Source organism: Leopardus geoffroyi, chromosome C3 (assembly GCF_018350155.1).
Source record: "Leopardus geoffroyi isolate Oge1 chromosome C3, O.geoffroyi_Oge1_pat1.0, whole genome shotgun sequence".
Classification (NCBI taxonomy): Eukaryota; Metazoa; Chordata; class Mammalia; order Carnivora; family Felidae; genus Leopardus; species Leopardus geoffroyi.
The window spans coordinates 47,045,693-47,063,046 of NC_059338.1; the positions used below are offsets into that span (position 1 = coordinate 47,045,693).

At 35.3% G+C, this 17,354-nt stretch overlaps 1 protein-coding gene across 5 annotated transcripts in view; it reads left to right on the forward strand.

Moving 5' to 3' along the window:
* HMCN1 (hemicentin 1) overlaps nt 1-17,354 on the forward strand; it is a 483,427-nt gene that overhangs the window by 386,597 nt on the left and 79,476 nt on the right. For all 5 annotated transcript variants that reach the window (XM_045452692.1, XM_045452695.1, XM_045452691.1 and 2 more), the window contains 12 exons: nt 482-643; nt 1,785-1,898; nt 2,019-2,221; nt 2,778-2,859; nt 2,967-3,098; nt 3,438-3,587; nt 5,985-6,144; nt 8,188-8,312; nt 8,771-8,954; nt 9,547-9,644; nt 10,541-10,819; nt 16,394-16,590. In XM_045452692.1, the coding sequence (XP_045308648.1) occupies nt 482-643; nt 1,785-1,898; nt 2,019-2,221; nt 2,778-2,859; nt 2,967-3,098; nt 3,438-3,587; nt 5,985-6,144; nt 8,188-8,312; nt 8,771-8,954; nt 9,547-9,644; nt 10,541-10,819; nt 16,394-16,590 (1,886 nt within the window). The remainder of the gene's footprint in view (nt 1-481; nt 644-1,784; nt 1,899-2,018; nt 2,222-2,777; nt 2,860-2,966; nt 3,099-3,437; nt 3,588-5,984; nt 6,145-8,187; nt 8,313-8,770; nt 8,955-9,546; nt 9,645-10,540; nt 10,820-16,393; nt 16,591-17,354) is intronic.

A 17,354-nucleotide genomic window follows, 5' to 3' on the forward strand; every position in this document is an offset into this window, starting at 1 on the left:
TTAAATTTTCTGCTCATCTTGAAAGTCACTTATTTACATCATCAAAATAACCTGTATGATTTGTTGATAGACACCCTAAAATTAAATTTCTACTTTACTGTTGCTATACGCACTAAGATAAATCCTTAAATAAAAATGTAATATTAAATACAAGAATATTCAAATGTACTGAATAAAAAGTGCTGTTAGGTCTTTCTTTGTACATTAACAAAACCATATTAGGAATTGCCTGCTACATTTTACACATAAAATGCACAATAATTCTGTCTTTGAAAATTCTAGTATCCTCTTTCAATTGGGAAAAACAAAACTGATGGAAATTAGTTTGATGAGGGCGTTAGGGAATTAGAAGAAACAGCAAAATAACAGTATCATTAAGTCAGTGTGTTAGCAGACTATGGTGATCAGGCTTATATTAACAAATTGGAATATGTATTGCTGATAATATCAGATTTCATTTTTAATATGTTTACTTTTATAGTTCCTCCAAGTGTCATCGGTCCTAACCCTGAAAATCTCACTGTTGTGGTGAACAATTTCATCTCTTTGACCTGTGAGGTCTCTGGTTTTCCACCTCCTGATCTCAGCTGGCTCAAGAATGAACAGCCTATCAAGCTAAATACAAATGCTCTCATTGTGCCTGGTAAGGAAGTTATTACTCTTAAAAAGGTGGGCAAAACCTTCTCACTTTTCTCAATACAAATGGCATCAACTTAGTCTTTTCCCAAACTTTTGTTCCTTTTTTTTTTAATGTTTATTTATTTATGACAGAGGAGGAGAGAGTGTGCAAGCAGGGCAGGGGCAAAGAGAGAGGGGGACAGAGAATCCAAAGCAGGTTCCAGGCTCCATGCTGACAGCAGAGAGCCCCACATGGGGCTTAAATTCATGAACTGTGAGATCATGACCTAAGCCCAAGTCAGATGTTTAACTGACTGAGCCACCCAGGCCCCCCTATCTTGTTCCTTTTATTTGTTCACATTAAATGCCTCTCTTTACCCATTTGGGGCCATTAGGATAACATTGTACAGATTTATGGTTTTAGTGAGAATGTATAGTAACAAGGTCTACTTTCAAGAAATTGTGACATTTAGGAACAACCTGTGGGTGATAGACTCCTTGTGGGTGATAGACTAGTAAAAGGGTGATTTCATTGGATAAAATCAGTGGTTGTTTTTAATCAATCCTAAAGCTCCTTGAGGATAGATAAATAGACCAACAGAGAATCACTTCTACACTGTGGGAGATTTAACATATCTTGACTATAGTGTAATTACTGTGTGCTTGCTAGAACCTGTATCAAACAGTTCTACTCTCTATGGTTACTGGAGAGAAAAAATTTCTGAATTTCTTCCTTTACAAGGAAGTAGAATAAATACTGAAATCAAAGGGAAAGGAAGGATCAAAGACACTCAATTCAATTTAGTTCTTTGCTTTTGAATAGGAAATCTCACTGTTAGAAAAAGGATATATTTTGCTGTTTATCTTACTGACAGAAATAGTTATTAAAACAACTGCTAGAGGCACCTGGGTGGCTCAGTGGGTTATGCGTCCAACTCTTGATTTTTGCTCAGGTCATGATCTCATGGTTCGTGGGTTCGATCTCCACATCAGGCTCTGCGCTGACATGTGGAGTCTGCTTAAAATTCTCTCTCTCTGTTTCTCTCTGCCCCTCTGCATACTCTTTCTCTCTCTCAAAAATAAATAAACATGTAAAACTAAGTAAATAAAATAAAAATAAAACAGCCTCTATGCCGCTCTTCAGTTTGCATTGTATTTGCCCACAGGTGGTCGAACTCTGCAAATTATTCGGGCCAAGGTATCTGATGGTGGTGAATACACTTGTATTGCTATCAACCAAGCTGGTGAAAGCAAGAAAAAAATTTCCCTGACTGTCTATGGTTTGTCTTTATTCTCCTCATAAAATTCTTTCATTTTTAAACTAGTATTAGAGATTTTATATCTCAGCATCTTAATGAAAAAACAAAAAAAATCCTTCTGCTCTTGTTTCCCTCCCTCAGTGCCCCCAAGCATTAAAGATCATGGCAGTGAATCTCTTTCTGTAGTTAACGTAAGAGAGGGGACCTCAGTGTCACTGGAGTGTGAGTCGAATGCCGTGCCCCCTCCAGTCATCACCTGGTATAAGAATGGGCAGATGATAACAGAATCCACTCGCTTGGAGATTTTAGCAGATGGACAAATGCTGCAGATCAAGGAAGCTGAGGTGCATCTTTTATTCTTGTTCGTGTGTCATGACTCCTTGGTGGGATTGTGGAATAAAGCATTGGCAGTTGCATTCCCTTTACTGCAGTGACAAATAATTCTTATTTAAAAACAGCATCATCAATGCTATTGACCTTATTTTTCTTTCTTTATTTATTTATCTTTTAAATTTTATTTATTTATTTATTTTTTAAAAGCAGGATTGTAGAAGGCAATTAATTGGGACATTGGAGGGGTACCTGGGTGGCTCAGTCGGTTAAGCATCCAACTCTTGGTTTTGGTTCAGGTCATGATCTCATGGTCCCTGGGATGGAGCTTTGCATCAGGCTCTGTGCTGATGGTGTGGACCTCCTTGGGATTCTCTATCTCTCCCTCTCTCTCTCCCCCTCCCCCATTCATGGTGTCTCTCTCAAAATAAATAAATAAAACTAAAAAAAAGAAAAAAGAACTGGGGCATTGGAGCATAAAGATGACTTATGATTTAATCTACACGCGAACAGTGTGATTGGTCATCTGTAACTTAATGGAGCACATACAATAGTATCTTTTTCTTTTAGGTATCTGACACAGGCCAGTATGTATGTAGAGCTATAAATGTAGCAGGACGGGATGATAAAAATTTCCACCTCAATGTATATGGTGAGCATCTGCCTCTAATACAGCTCTTTTTCCCCCAGATGTGCAAATGCAAAAGTGTCCTGAATTAGCTTAATGAGGACACAACATTTTCTTCTGTCTTTTCACAGTGCCACCCAGTATCGAAGGGCCTGAAAATGAAGTGGTTGTTGAGACGATCAGCAATCCTGTGACCTTAACATGTGATGCCACTGGAATCCCGCCTCCCACGATAGCCTGGTTGAAGAACCACAAGCCCATCGGTAATATAGCTGTGCTTTTTTTGTTTTGTTTTCTTTTGCCCTTAATTTACTAATGAAGAAACTAGTACATTTTCAGTACTATGCTTATAGCTGTGTTTACTTCAGAAAGTCTAATTACTAGTAACTAATAATGATAACTAATAATAACTAATAGTATTCATTACGTAGAGATTTTTCTTTCTTGTTTTTTCAAAGAGGTATCCCATTTAAAATGAAAGTACAAAGGAAGAACACTTAAGAACTATAGTTGCCACATAAAATAAGATATATTATGGTGAATTGCAGAGACGTTAAAATAAGAGCTTTTTATGTTTTGTTTTGCTTTGTTTTCACCTCTAGAAAATTCTGACTCACTTGAAGTACATATTTTGTCTGGAGGTAGCAAACTCCAAATCGCCCGGTCTCAACATTCAGATAGTGGAAACTATACATGCATTGCATCAAATATGGAGGGAAAAGCACAGAAAAATTACCTTCTTTCAATTCAAGGTATGTGGGGTATGGGTGGCTCCTGTCTGGCTAAGTCAGTAGAGCATGTGACTCTTGTGAGTTCAGCCACACATTGGGCATAAAGCTTACTTTAAAAAAATTGTAAAAAGGTATGTGGGGTACACTCTGATTCACCTTCAGTTTCTTTATTATATTCTACCTATAAAACAAATAAGACTACATCTAAAGAGATCATTTATTATTGATTGAAAATACCTTTCTTTGTAATTTTTTGGATATTTTCTTTTTTCCAGTTTTGTTGAGATATAAGCACTGTCTAATGATGTGACTTACAAAATAACTTTAGATATACAAAAAATATTGTCAATTTTCTATCCTATATTTATCAGTAGAGTTGTACTTTCATGAAAATGGTCATAACTGGAAAAAAGAATAATAGATATGTCATAATCTCTATATTTTTTCATTTTTACTGAAATGATTTTCCAATAGTATATATTCTATTGAATTACTTATTTATTTTAGTCTGGTATAACTTGTTTTGAGCCAAGCCTATAGATCTGCTTTTATTTATATAGATAAGTAAGATTAACTTATGAAGAGATTGTACTGTGTTCTAACTGCAAGTCAGGGATTGGTTAAATTTCAAGTAAGCATGGAATTTTTACTATTTTGGGGTGAGCATAGGAGCATTAATTCATTCTGCACTTAATCAACTTAATTAACACCTACTATGTTTCAACATAATGCTGACCACTGGATGGAGGGAGAACTTTCATACTTTCCATTTTCAGTAAACCTCTGATTATTACTTTTGGCCTAATGTTTAAATTGGAGTAGAAGTCTAACTTGAAACTAAGTTGAATGCTGGCTTTTTCTGATTTTATTACAGTTACTATGAAAAGAATTTCTCATAAATTATAAAAGTAATTGAATATTTTCTACCTATTTTGTGCTTTGCTAAAGCTAACTTCAAAAATATTTATTTTAGTTTTATTGAGATATAATTGACATATGACATTGTATAAGTTTAAGTTGCACAGCGTAATGATTTCATAAATGTATATATTGCAAAGTAAGATTAAGAACCATCAACTAAAAATTAAAACTAGGAAAAATTGAAATAAATTTATGACTATCGATGGTTTCTCTGATTAGGGATGCTTTGAGATTTCAGATGCAAGATGAGAAAAATAACTATTCAGAGATTCAGGGTCAGGGATTATGTCTAATTTAGTTAATGCATTAACAATAATAAGTGGTAATCATGGGTAATGTGGGATGACCAAACATTTCATCAGATACTTTATGTATGTAATCATATCTCAGGACTACAGATACATGTATAGGGCCTAGTCCAGTGATTGTCATATATTAGCTACTCATTTTAGGAGTCTCATTAAAACTCCTATTGATTCGACTAATTTAGTAACTGTAAATTCTGCAAATTTACGTAGGGATGTGCTGTTAAATATTTAACAACTGACTCTGCAGACAAAAAGGTCCTTATTTGTAGCCAATCATTTGCCAGATTCTATGGTGTAATTATTCCCATTGTGACCCATTTCAAGCTCCCAATATGACGTCACTGAAAAATGGAGTAGGGAAGATGTATAAAATTGGCTCTTGCGAGCTGGTGTGCACTACCTCCAGCATACCACCATAATTATTTAGAAGAGGAATTCAGATGTGTTTCTGCTTGATACCATTGTCAATATTTTTATTAGACATTATTTCTCAATCAAATCATTAACGTGAAAAGCAAAGCTGGCTAGAAAGAGTATAGAAGAAATAATTGGATCTTGAAACCTACAAGTCTATCCATTGTTCAGAATGAATAATATTTAAATTGCATTATGAAGAGAGAAATAACCAACCTAGATACTCTTCTCAGACATTGATGCCAAGATTTCATAAAACACACTCCTGAGCTATTCTAATTCTGAACTATATTGAGGATTTAATCTAAAATTGATTCATTTGGCCAGGAAGGGTGCCCATGAGGTAGATTTGTCACTAGCTTGTGTAACTAAATAATTGTATCAACTTACAAATATAACAGGATTATTGAACTGTTTCCTCTAATCATTACTCATTTAAAAGTAATTTATAGGGGCCCGTAGGTAGCTCAGCAGGGTAAGCATCCAACTCTTGATCTCAACTCAGGTCTTGATCTCAGGGTTGTGAATTCAAGCCCCATGTTGGGCCCTGCGCTGGACGTGAAGCCTACTTAAAAATAAAAAAAATTAAACATTAAAAATAAATAAGTATAAAAACAAATAAAATAATTTATGAGGATAACAATAGTTGGATCTTTAACCACAATCTAGGAAAAATATGAAATAAAGATGGCATTTTGTTCTATGATTCTATTGTATTCATTGGAATTTGTAATCTTGTGTTTTGTTAATGAGAATCTTAATCATTTTCCCAAAGTTCCTCCAAGTATTGCTGGTGCTGAAATTGCAAGTGAAGTCAGTGTTCTTCTAGGGGAAAATGTTGAGCTGACCTGCATGGCAAGTGGCATTCCCACCCCACTTATTCAATGGCTTAGAGATGGAAAGCCCATAAATAGCAGTGAAACAGAAAGAATCCGGTATGTTTTAAAAGAATCTTTACATCATTAATTGTAAGATATTCTTCAATGCCTTTATTCTTCAAATTTCACATGAATAATACCAAATTCAGTGCCATGGGAATTTGGCAATCATTGTATTTAGAAAGAGAAAAGATAACATTTTGAAGAATTGGACACAGAAACCCTCCTTAGAGAATTGCTTAAAAGTGTGTGTGTGTGTGTGTGTGTGTGTGCGCGCGCGCCCATTTCCCTCATCCATCAGCCTCAATGAGTGCTTGGCTCATTTTGCAAAAAGAGACAATATCATCATAACCTAGTTCATTCCTTGTAGTGATTTGTCTAAATCCCATTTTCTGCTGGTACTTGTTACCCATGCAACAAACTATACAGAGATGAGATAATTACATGGTAAGGGCTTCCTGCTCCCACTTCCTTCTCCAGGGCTTCCTGCTCCTGCTACTTTCAAAAACAAATACCTTTAGAAGAACAGTCCAGAATTCTAATCTCTACTAGATTACTTCATCACAAAAGCCCCATTATATACACATATTTGAAGAATCAGATGCATAAATAAGCATTAATTAAATGTATTATACACTTTATAATTTTAAATCAATATTTTAGATTTAGGGTTTGGACTGTTTTCTAGTCAATGAATTGAATATACATGATTTAAAAAATGATAAGTAAATGTTATTTTCTTTGAAGTCATTTTATATTAAAATTTAGATATTTGTTCCCTTTAGAAGATTGAGTACATTGCCAAATAATATTTTAGAGATACATTTTAAGTTTTATTTCTTTGGTGTGGACATATCTCAATAGTTAACAAGTATTTAATTATTTTTATTAAATCAACTGATATCAACCATATTGCAAGCCAAGCACCAGAAAGGTGGTAGGACCCAAGATCTTATGTAATATTTGCACCTAAGAATTTATGATCAGTCACTCGTCTCTTCCAATAAGATCCCAAATGCACTTGTTCTTATATCTAACTTACTGGTTATTTGTTAACAGCTCTGCAAATAAGTATGTATGGTTTGTAAGTGGAACAATTTGCCAATCAAATAATTTTTTCAAGGTCAGCTTCCATTTCCCTTTGCTTATGGCAACTTGCTTTTTGTTTATTCATATGATTAAACTCATTTAATTTTAAAATTAATATTTTGAAAATGAAAAATACATTAGACTCAGATAATATTGTAATTTTTGGCAATCATATGTCATAACATGATAGGGTAGAAGTGGAGCATTTACTTTTGACATTGGAAGATTCTAGTAAAATCACTATTGTAGGAATAACTTTAGAAAGCCATTTAATCTCTTTCTAAAACACAGGAAGTTTTATATCAAAGTTTTATTTGATAATTAATGGTGTGTGAAGGGGATAAATAATGCAATAATCTTAACTTAAATATCTTTGACAATCTAACAGTATAGTTATTTACTATTATGTAATTCAAAGAAAAAGCTCTAGCAATGTGTAGAAAAATTTTGCAAAATACACCTCCACAAAATAGTTGTCACGGTTTAAATAAGCTATCCTATTCTCCTTCCCATTAAAAATATTACTAAGTCATATATAGTTACTTTTTGATATTTTTTTAGTTTCTTGTAACATTCTTCAAATTTCATACCAGAATTTTTAAAAAATTTTGTTTAATAAATGTTGTTTAATAATTTTTGTTTAATTTTCTATGGGTAAGGAAAAAGTATATTAACTTTGAGAAAAACATGTCTTTGATTGGGATAGAGAAATTCCCAATCTGATTTCATTCGTTTCCAGTTTTTCTCATAAGGAGGTGGCAGATATAGGACATGAATTTTAGTTGGTTCTGTAGAATTTCAGTTGGTTGCCTGAAATCTCCAGTTTCACTAGCTCTGAGTTTAACAGACCTCTGTATACTTAGTGAAAAAGATATGAACCATTATATATCTAAGATGAAGGTGCATTTTATGGTGGTATTTCTTTAAAGAACACAATAACCCAGAGTGAGTTTTCAAGCTCTAAGCTTCACATGAATCATCTCAGTGCCTTTATTGTGGCGTTTTCTATAGGGTGACTGCAGATGGCAGCACATTAAACATTTACGGAGCTCTCCCATCCAATGTGGGGAAATACACATGCGTCGCTACTAATCCTGCTGGAGAAGAAGACCGAATTTTTAACTTGAATGTCTATGGTAAATGTGAAATTTCACTCTCTTTTGACTATCCCACCTTAGGAATCTATCAGTAGAAATAAAAATTCTAGCAGTAGGTGTCTGGAGCATTTAGTTTTAAAATCTGACGTCACTGCTGTTTCCTTTTGGGATAAGCAGCAGTATGGGCAATTGTAGTTGAAATGATTTGAACTAGTAATGCACACCCCAGGGGCGCCTGGGTGGCGCAGTTGGTTAAGCGTCCGACTTCAGCCAGGTCACGATCTCACGGTCCGTGAGTTCGAGCCCTGCGTCAGGCTCTGGGCTGATGGCTCAGAGCCTGGAGCCTGTTTCCGATTCTGTGTCTCCCTCTCTCTCTGCCCCTCCCCCGTTCATGCTCTGTCTCTCTCTGTCCCAAAAATAAATAAACGTTGGAAAAAAAAAATGCAATGCACACCCCACCCATTCTGTCTCTCATTCTCATTTTCTGCGGGACATAGTTCCACCCGCAATTAGGGGTAATAAAGAAGAAGCAGAGAAACTAATGGCTTTGGTGGATACTTCAATAAATATTGAATGTAGAGCCACAGGGACACCTCTACCACAGATCAACTGGCTAAAGAATGGACTTCCTCTGCCTCTCTCCTCCCATATCCGGTTGCTCTCAGGAGGGCAGGTTATCAGGTAAGCTTTGATTTTGTGTGATTTGCTAGACAGATAAAGTCACTGTGACTGTAGGCTTTAACCTCATCTAAATGGTGTTTAAGAAATGTTTTTTTCATAAGGTTTCGCTGTTGTTTATTTTTCCCTTTCACTATCTTTTTAGAAGAGAGAGGATAACAACAATAAAATTGAAATGGTTTTTTATTCTTATTTAAATGCTCACATTTTAGTAAATTTGTATAAAACAGGTCTTGCACAGACAGATGTATGTATCGCATATGTATTTCCAAGAACTACTATTTTAGATAAAACTTTCTATGGAAAGGTAATACGAAGATGCCTACCACAGTCATGTGATTTTCATGTTAGCATCATTCTTTATTAATGTATATTTGAAAAATATTCACTCTTAAATTATGTTATATTTTTAATAGCATACTGTCAGTGCCTGATTAACTTTGTGGAACAAATTGCATTTGAGGCATCTGTATTTTGTAACCCTCATAACTAAAATTTCCCAGCATAACTCATAATCTGTGTATGTCAGAAATATTTTCTTTGTATATGTTGAATGGGATTAAATTATGAAATATGGGGTCAAATTGTTTTTCAGGATTGTGAGAGCTCAGGTGTCTGATGTTGCTGAGTATACTTGTGTGGCCTCCAACAGAGCTGGGGTGGATAATAAACATTATAGTCTTCAAGTTTTTGGTATGTCACGAAGATGCCCCTAGTATTTTACTACGTGTCCAATATTAAGCAAAAGGCTTATATTTAGATATTGACATATCAGAAGAACTGGTAAAATACGATCTTAGTAACTAGGAAAGAATGTGTTTTCTCCCGAAGGGTCCATATTGGAACATACTATCTGTCAAAATACTCTTCTAACCTGGAATCTTGCATTAAGTCAAACCTAAATTTTTAAAAATTGCATTTCAATCCGAACACAGGGACCAGTCTTTTCATACAAAGAGAAAGTTCAGAATGTTTTCTAATAATATTAGTGGTACATTTAGAGTATTTAAAATATAAATGGATATGTGCATATATATGTCTTTGTGTTGTATGTGTGTAGATGGAGAGACAACCTAAAGCATTCCATTTCTGAAATATTAAGGTTTACTGGTCCAAATTTCTACATCCCAAAGAACATCTGAGAACAATTAAGGAACTATTTACTACAGCCTACAAATGAATTTTGATGGATTATATAAAACTTACTCTAGAAATTGGTATTATTTTATTTATTCCACGTGCAGCAGTTGAAAGTATACTTCTGTAATTATAATATGCATTATAACAAATTAAAGAGACAAACCTAAAAAGTTCAAAAATGGCCAGAACTTAAAATAGTTTAATTTTGTATGTTATGCAAGAAAACAGTCCTGAGGTTTCATTGCTAATATTTTGGGAGATTACTATTTAGCCTATCCAATACCTTTTTTTATAATCGGCAGTAATTATTTATATGCTATTTTAAATTCTATATTTTAGTAGATCACAGAAATACTATATAACTAACTGAACCATAAAAATTTTTTTTAATTTAAGTTGGTCCCAATTTATAATAGATGTGTAAGTTTTACCTGTTGTTTTCTATATAGTGCCACCAAATCTGGACAATGCGATGGGAACAGAGGAGATCACAGTTGTCAAGGGTAGTTCTGTCTCCATGACGTGCTTTACAGATGGAACTCCAACTCCCAGGATGTCTTGGCTTAGAGATGGCCAGCCTCTGGATCTTAATACCCGTCTGACAGTAAGCACTCAAGGAATGGTTCTTCAGCTTATCAAAGCAGAGACTGAAGATTCAGGAAGGTACATCTGCATTGCCTCAAACGAAGCTGGAGAAGTCAGCAAACACTTTAACCTGAAGGTCCTGGGTAGGTAAACATTCAATAATTGGGAAACAAATGACAATAGAGATTTAGTAAATAAATGTAATTCTTAGAATCACTTACTACAGCGACAAAATTTATAAATATTCATTGCATTTCACATTTCTGTTTTGTAATTTACCTAGGTTTACTCTTTGTGTGTGTGTGTGTGTGTGTGTGTGTGTTTATTTTATTTTTGAGACAGAGCATGAGCAAGGGAGGGGCAGAGAGAGAGGGAGACATAGAAGCCGAAGTAGGCTCCAGGCTCTGTGCTAACAGCTCAGAGCCTGACACGGGGCTCAAACCCACAAACTGTGAGACATGACCTGAGCCAAAGTTGGACGCTTAACCAACTGAGCCTCCCAGGCATCCTACTTTTTTTTTTTTTTTTAATTTTTAATGTTTATTTTTAAGAGAGAGAGAAACAGAGTGTGAGCAGGGGAGGGGCAGAGAGAGAGGAAGAGGCATACAGTCCAAAGCAGGCCCTAGGCTCTGAGCTGTCAGCACAGAGCCCGGCTTGAACCCACAAACCATGAGTTCATGCCCTGACCCGAAGTTGGATGCCTAACCGACTGAGCCACCCAGGTGCCCCTATCTAGGTTTACTCTTACCTGAAGCATGTTAAATTTAAATTATTTTGCTTCCCCTCTGTTTAAAAGATGAAAACTTCTACTTGTAAAACATTATTCATTAACAAAGTCATACAACCAATCGCTAAGTAGATTTTTAAGTTTTTTCAAGAACAAAAAGCTCTTGATAAATTGCAATTTGATGGAAAAGCATAGTATGTATACTATTTTATGTTCTTTCACACAATCTTTCCAAGTGATCCAATTATAGATGATAGTTATCATAGTCATTTCAAAGAGTCTACTTCCATTTACTCTTGTGTGCATTAAAATGAATATTTGAAATGAGTATTACAATGTTCTACACACAAACAATTACTATAAAGAGAAAACACCCCATTTACTTGAAATAAAAAACTTTGACTTTGGAAGAGAAATGAGGATGAATGAGATGAACTATTTTAATAATTAATTATTTTTGGAGTTTAGTTTGTTTTTTCACTATAATGTCCGTAAAACATCAGCCTCCTCAGCAAACAAAATGTACCTCACAAGGAACAATAAGAATAATTTTGGCAAGAGGCTAGCCTATGTTTTCAGGATGCCCTGTAATCTTTCTCATAGTACCTATACCAATTTAATCATTTGGATAACGTTAAAAGTCTGCTTCATCCTTAGTTAAGCTCTGTGATGGGCAGTACCCATCTTTCTTATTGCTGTATTCCCAAGATTTAGCTTGGCATTTGACACGTGAGGTTTATTTGTTGGATTGAATCGAATGGAATTAGATACTTGCTAGCTGCATTAAAGGGGGTTTTAACTGGGGCGCCTGGGTGGCTCAGTCGGTTAAGCGTCTGACTTCGGCTCAGGTCATGATCTCCCGGTCCGTGAGTTCAAGCCCCACATCGGGCTCTGTGCTGACAGCTCAGAGCCTGGAGCCTGTTTCAGATTCTGTGTCTCCCTCTTTCTCTGACCCTCCTCTGTCCATGCTCTCTCTCTCTGTCTCAAAAATAAATAAGCATTAAAAAAATTTTTTTTAATAAATAAATAAAAGGGGTTTTAACTGTAGAGGGAGGCATAATACTATCTAAACAAACAAAGAGGAGACTGCGGTGTAGACAGGTGTTCCATAGAATGAAGGGTGGTAGAGGAGGTGCTACTCCAGGGTATTTAGAGACAAAAGACACAAGAAAGTGTGCATCTGTAAGGAGGGGTGGAGTTAACAAATTCCGGTACACCAATTCACAGAGTATCAGGAATAACAAGAGATGACAGAAATGTGATCTTGTACATTGACTATACATTATGTGCCAGGCATGTTTCTAGTCATCATGCAACAAAGAAGTGCTGAACACCTACCATGTATGCAACATATGGCCCGGTCCAACACGTGGCAGTGTGGTAAGAGAGAAAGCATACTCCTCTAGGAATTCAAGAACCCAGCAGCAGAATCACAACCCAGAGCATTTCTCGACATAGAAAACTAAGGAAGAAAATATCAGTGATACTGTTAGCATAGTGTACAAAGAACAACCTTTTTAGCTGCAGGGTTTATAAGGATAATATTTTCTTAAAACAGATTTGAAAACTGGCTCAGCAGAAAGATGAGAAGTTTCAGCATTTCAACATCTGTTGAAAGCTAATTCCATTAAAAACCTGAAAAACTCTTTACTTGGATCAGCGCTACACTCCAAATCTGAAAGTAACCATCTTAACCTGGGGAACGGCTATTCTTAGCTTAATGCTCTCCACATGGTGGGAGGTGTCATGGTGTATTAGTGGTTCTGAAAAGTCCAGTGTAAGAAGAATGATGAAAACAAGGGAAAATGCTCATACAAAGTAAAGCTAAGGAGTTTCGACAGGGTCCAGGCTGTGAAGGGGTTTGTTGACCACATTAAGAGTTTGGTTTTTATCATAGAACAATGGGAAGCCATTAAACGTTCTAGTAAGTGGAATGCCATGAGTAGAGTTGCAGTTTGATAAGACCACTCTGAGTGCAAAGTGGAGAGCTACTTGGAGCAGGACAAGAGTGGATTCTGAGAGACCCATGTATTATTAGGAATTGCGTTTGGCTGTGAATAGCAGAGGCTAAGTATGGCAGCTTGAACAAGTAACTTTTGTTTTTCTTGCTGAGTGAGATGTCTAGAGGTAGGCAGTAGCTGTGTTGGTTAACCAGTTCAGATATTTACAGTTCTCTTGACCTTTACATCATGGTTGTCAGTGATCATGCATTGTGTGCTCACCACCAGCATCAGTAGATTCAACCACAGAACAGGAAAAATAGGCAGGGTGAAGAGTTGCTCCTCTAGAGATTTTCTTAGAAGTCCCACAAAACCACTTCCATTTATATCTCATTGCTCAGAATCGTCACATATCACTCCATCTACTGTCTACTACAGAGGCTAGGAAATGTAGTTTTTACTGATAGCCCCAACAAAACTGACTCTGATAATGTGAAAGAAACAAAGAGGTAGATAATATTGGGTGGGTGCCTAGATCCAGAAAAGAGGCGATGTTAGTCCAAGTAAATAGTACTGTAACTCAGATTAGTAATGGAGGTGAGAGGAAAAATGTATTTAGAAATGATTTCAGGTAGAAGTAGTAGGACTTACATAGGATCTGGACATAGGAGAGTGATGAAGAAGAAGATATCAAAAATGACTCCTAGTTTCGGGCTTATGTGACTGAATGAATAAATGCAGGAAATGCTGGAAAAGGACCAGGTTTGGAGGGATAAGATAACAGGTTCAGTCTGAATACATGTTGAGAGTGAAGTAGTGTCCAAACATTTCACTGGAGATGTTTATCTGATAATTAGATTTATGGGTCTTGAGCTCGGAAGAGAGATCTAAGCTAAAAGCATAAGTTCTGGAGTCATCAGAGTATGTGCACCTCCTACTTTGTCCAAAGTATAAGACATATGAACAAGTCCCAGGATAAAATTGTTCACAATCACTTAACATCTGTAAGACCTGGTGACCGGGGTTTGAATCAGGTGGGAGCATGTTGTTTCTATTACGCTGCTGTTGTTTTCAATCTAGTGACTGTAAGCTTTTGAGGCTAAAGGCTATGCCTGATTAGTCTTTGCATCCACAGCGATTGGCACATGGTAAATAACCAATAAGTAAAAGGAATAAAGAATTGACTGTAAGTCAAATGGAAAATCAGATAAGTGCTTTTGAGTGATATGGGATAGAAATTTTATTGTTGATGTTGAGAGAATCAAGAGAGGATTTATAGTTTTTACAGATAAATTTAATGACCTTAATGTGACCTTGATAGTATTTGAACATGCTCAGTTATGGGATGGGGCTATTTGGAGAATGTTCCAGTAGAAGGAATAACATTAGTAAAGTCACAGAGCAAGAAAAGACTGGACTTGTTGAGGGAAAAGAAGTAGTCTAATTTGAAGCCTAGGTTACATATAAGTATATTAAAAGTACATAATGTTATAAAGATAAATAAAGGCCTTATTGATGAAGCTTTGGAAGCCATGATAAGGAGTTTTTCTTCAATTCAGTAAGCAACATGGAGACACTGAAATACTTTAAATAAGAAATTTTGGATCATTTTAAAATGCACTTAATAAAATGGATTTTGACAGCAATACATAAGATGGAAGAAAGTAAAAAAGAACGGGTCAGTGGTTAAGAAACTCTGACTTCTTAATTACAATCTGAAAAGGAGTATAGATTTAATGTATTATCTTTCTCCAGAAAGGAAAATGAAAACCATGGGTGGATTTTTTTTCTTTAAGTAAGCAGGTTTTAATAATAATACCAATAGCCGGGTGGTGGGTAATGAGGAGGGCTCTTGTATTGAGCACTGGATATTGTATGTAAGTGATGAATCACTAAATTCTACTCCTGAAAACAATATTACACCATATGCTAACTAACCAGAATTTAATAAAAATTTGAAGGAAAAAAAATACCAAGAGCTGTGGTAGACATTGAAATAGTAATGACTTTTTTAAAACCTTTAATTATAAAATAAAACATATTTAGAAACACAAGAGAACTGTGTAGTTTATAGATTATCTCATCGAATGCTCACCATGATCCTATTAGTTAAATAATAGTGCTGTCCTTATTTTAGAGGTTTGCCCAAATGCACTAACCTAATAATTGTTGGAGCCAGGACTCCAAACTCAGGCTCTTTGACTCCAGATGTTCTGCTGTAAACCTCTGTTCTAAACTGTGTGCCTGATTTTAAAAAAAAAAAAAAAAAAAAAAAAAAAAAAGTCTAATCCTTGGAGCTGTCCAACAACTATTTTGGCTGCCTTGTGAAATAGTAAGCTGGAAATGTTCATAGAAAACTTGAATGATCATTGTATGGAAAGACTGTTTTAAAGGGATTCCTAAACTTGAGAGTAGTTGGACTAAGGAACATTAATGTTTCTTCCAAGTGTTTAGATTCTTTAACATCCTCTTGAGAAAGGTAATTTAGAAATATAAATAACAAAAAAGGAAATTATTTCTGCCCAGACATAACAAATGTGTTTTATGCAGAAATAGTCTCCAAATGTAGCCGTTTTTTCTTCTGCTTAGTCATTGTTTCCTCCTACAGTTCTGCACGGAAAAGATGATAGCAAAATTCCACAACATTTGCCTGTTGCTTTAAACAATAGATATCTAGAAGGTACAAAAACACACTGCTATGTTTAAGTATGTCTCCTTAAACAATGATACAAGATGGCTTTAGTTTCTATTGTTTTCAAATCTTTGCAGTTAGGTAAGACTCCTCTAATTATCTGAATCCCAAATGCTGAGCTATAATTACCTTTCCATTTACTTCATGATCTATGATAGGCATGATCTGTCCCTCTTAAAATAGTGCCAGTGACAACGGGTAATAGCGTGTAGGAATTATTTTGGTATCTTTGTTTTAACCAATTTATATTATATGAACATACATTTGAGTTGAATTTTCTTTTAAAGTTTTTCTAATCAGCAGTATTTTATCAAACAGCGAGTTTATTTTGTTGTTGTTTTTAATTCCCTTTAAATAGAACCACCTCATATCAATGGATCTGAAGAACCTGTAGAGATATCAGTGATTGTTAATAATCCACTTGAACTTAACTGCTTTGCTTCTGGAATCCCAACTCCTAAAATTACCTGGATGAAGGATGGAAGGCCCCTCCCACAGACAGAACAGATACAAACTCTTGGAGGTGGAGAGGTCCTTCAAATATCTAGTGCCCAGGTAAGTGTCAAAGTCAAAAAGTTATTTAATCCTGGGTTAAACCTCTCACTTGCTAATGGAGAAATTATGTTTTAGAATCCAAATCTCAGATACAAAGCAAGTCCAAAGACACAGATCTCTCTCTGTAACCTTAAAAATGGGTAAATTGGTTCTATGGTATGCCTGATTGGGTAGACACAAGGTAACATGACTAAAAGAGCAGTAGGAGTATCATATTAAACTCAGAAGAAAGCAAGATGCTTTAATTTCTGCAAATTTTTCTCAGTGATAATATATTTCCTGAAGCTCTTAATTTGTACCATGCAGCCTTTACAAAAGTGGCAAAAAACAATCCAACATATATACATATGAGGTCTCAAAGAGCATTTCTGGTCTCCAAAATGAACTAGGAGACATACGAATCTGAACAGATACAATTTTTCAATCAATTCAGTAAAATTGACTGTTCTTTTAGTTTGTGTTTAAGGAAATTCATCTTAAATTAAAAATATTAAAGAGAAGCATGTCTGGGATGTCTTATTATAACAATCTTCTGTTTTACTAACAAAGACAAACCTTATATTACAGATATTCTCCATCTGTGCCCTAATACCCTCATCTGTAACTTTGGGATAAAAATAGTAATAATACCTAACTCCTACACTTGAGAATTTCAGAGATCATCTAACATGATGTGCCTAGACTGATGCCATAGGCATGTAGTAATGTTAAATAGAGCTAGATGGAATTGTTGTTTTTCCTGCTGCTATTGTCATTATCATAAT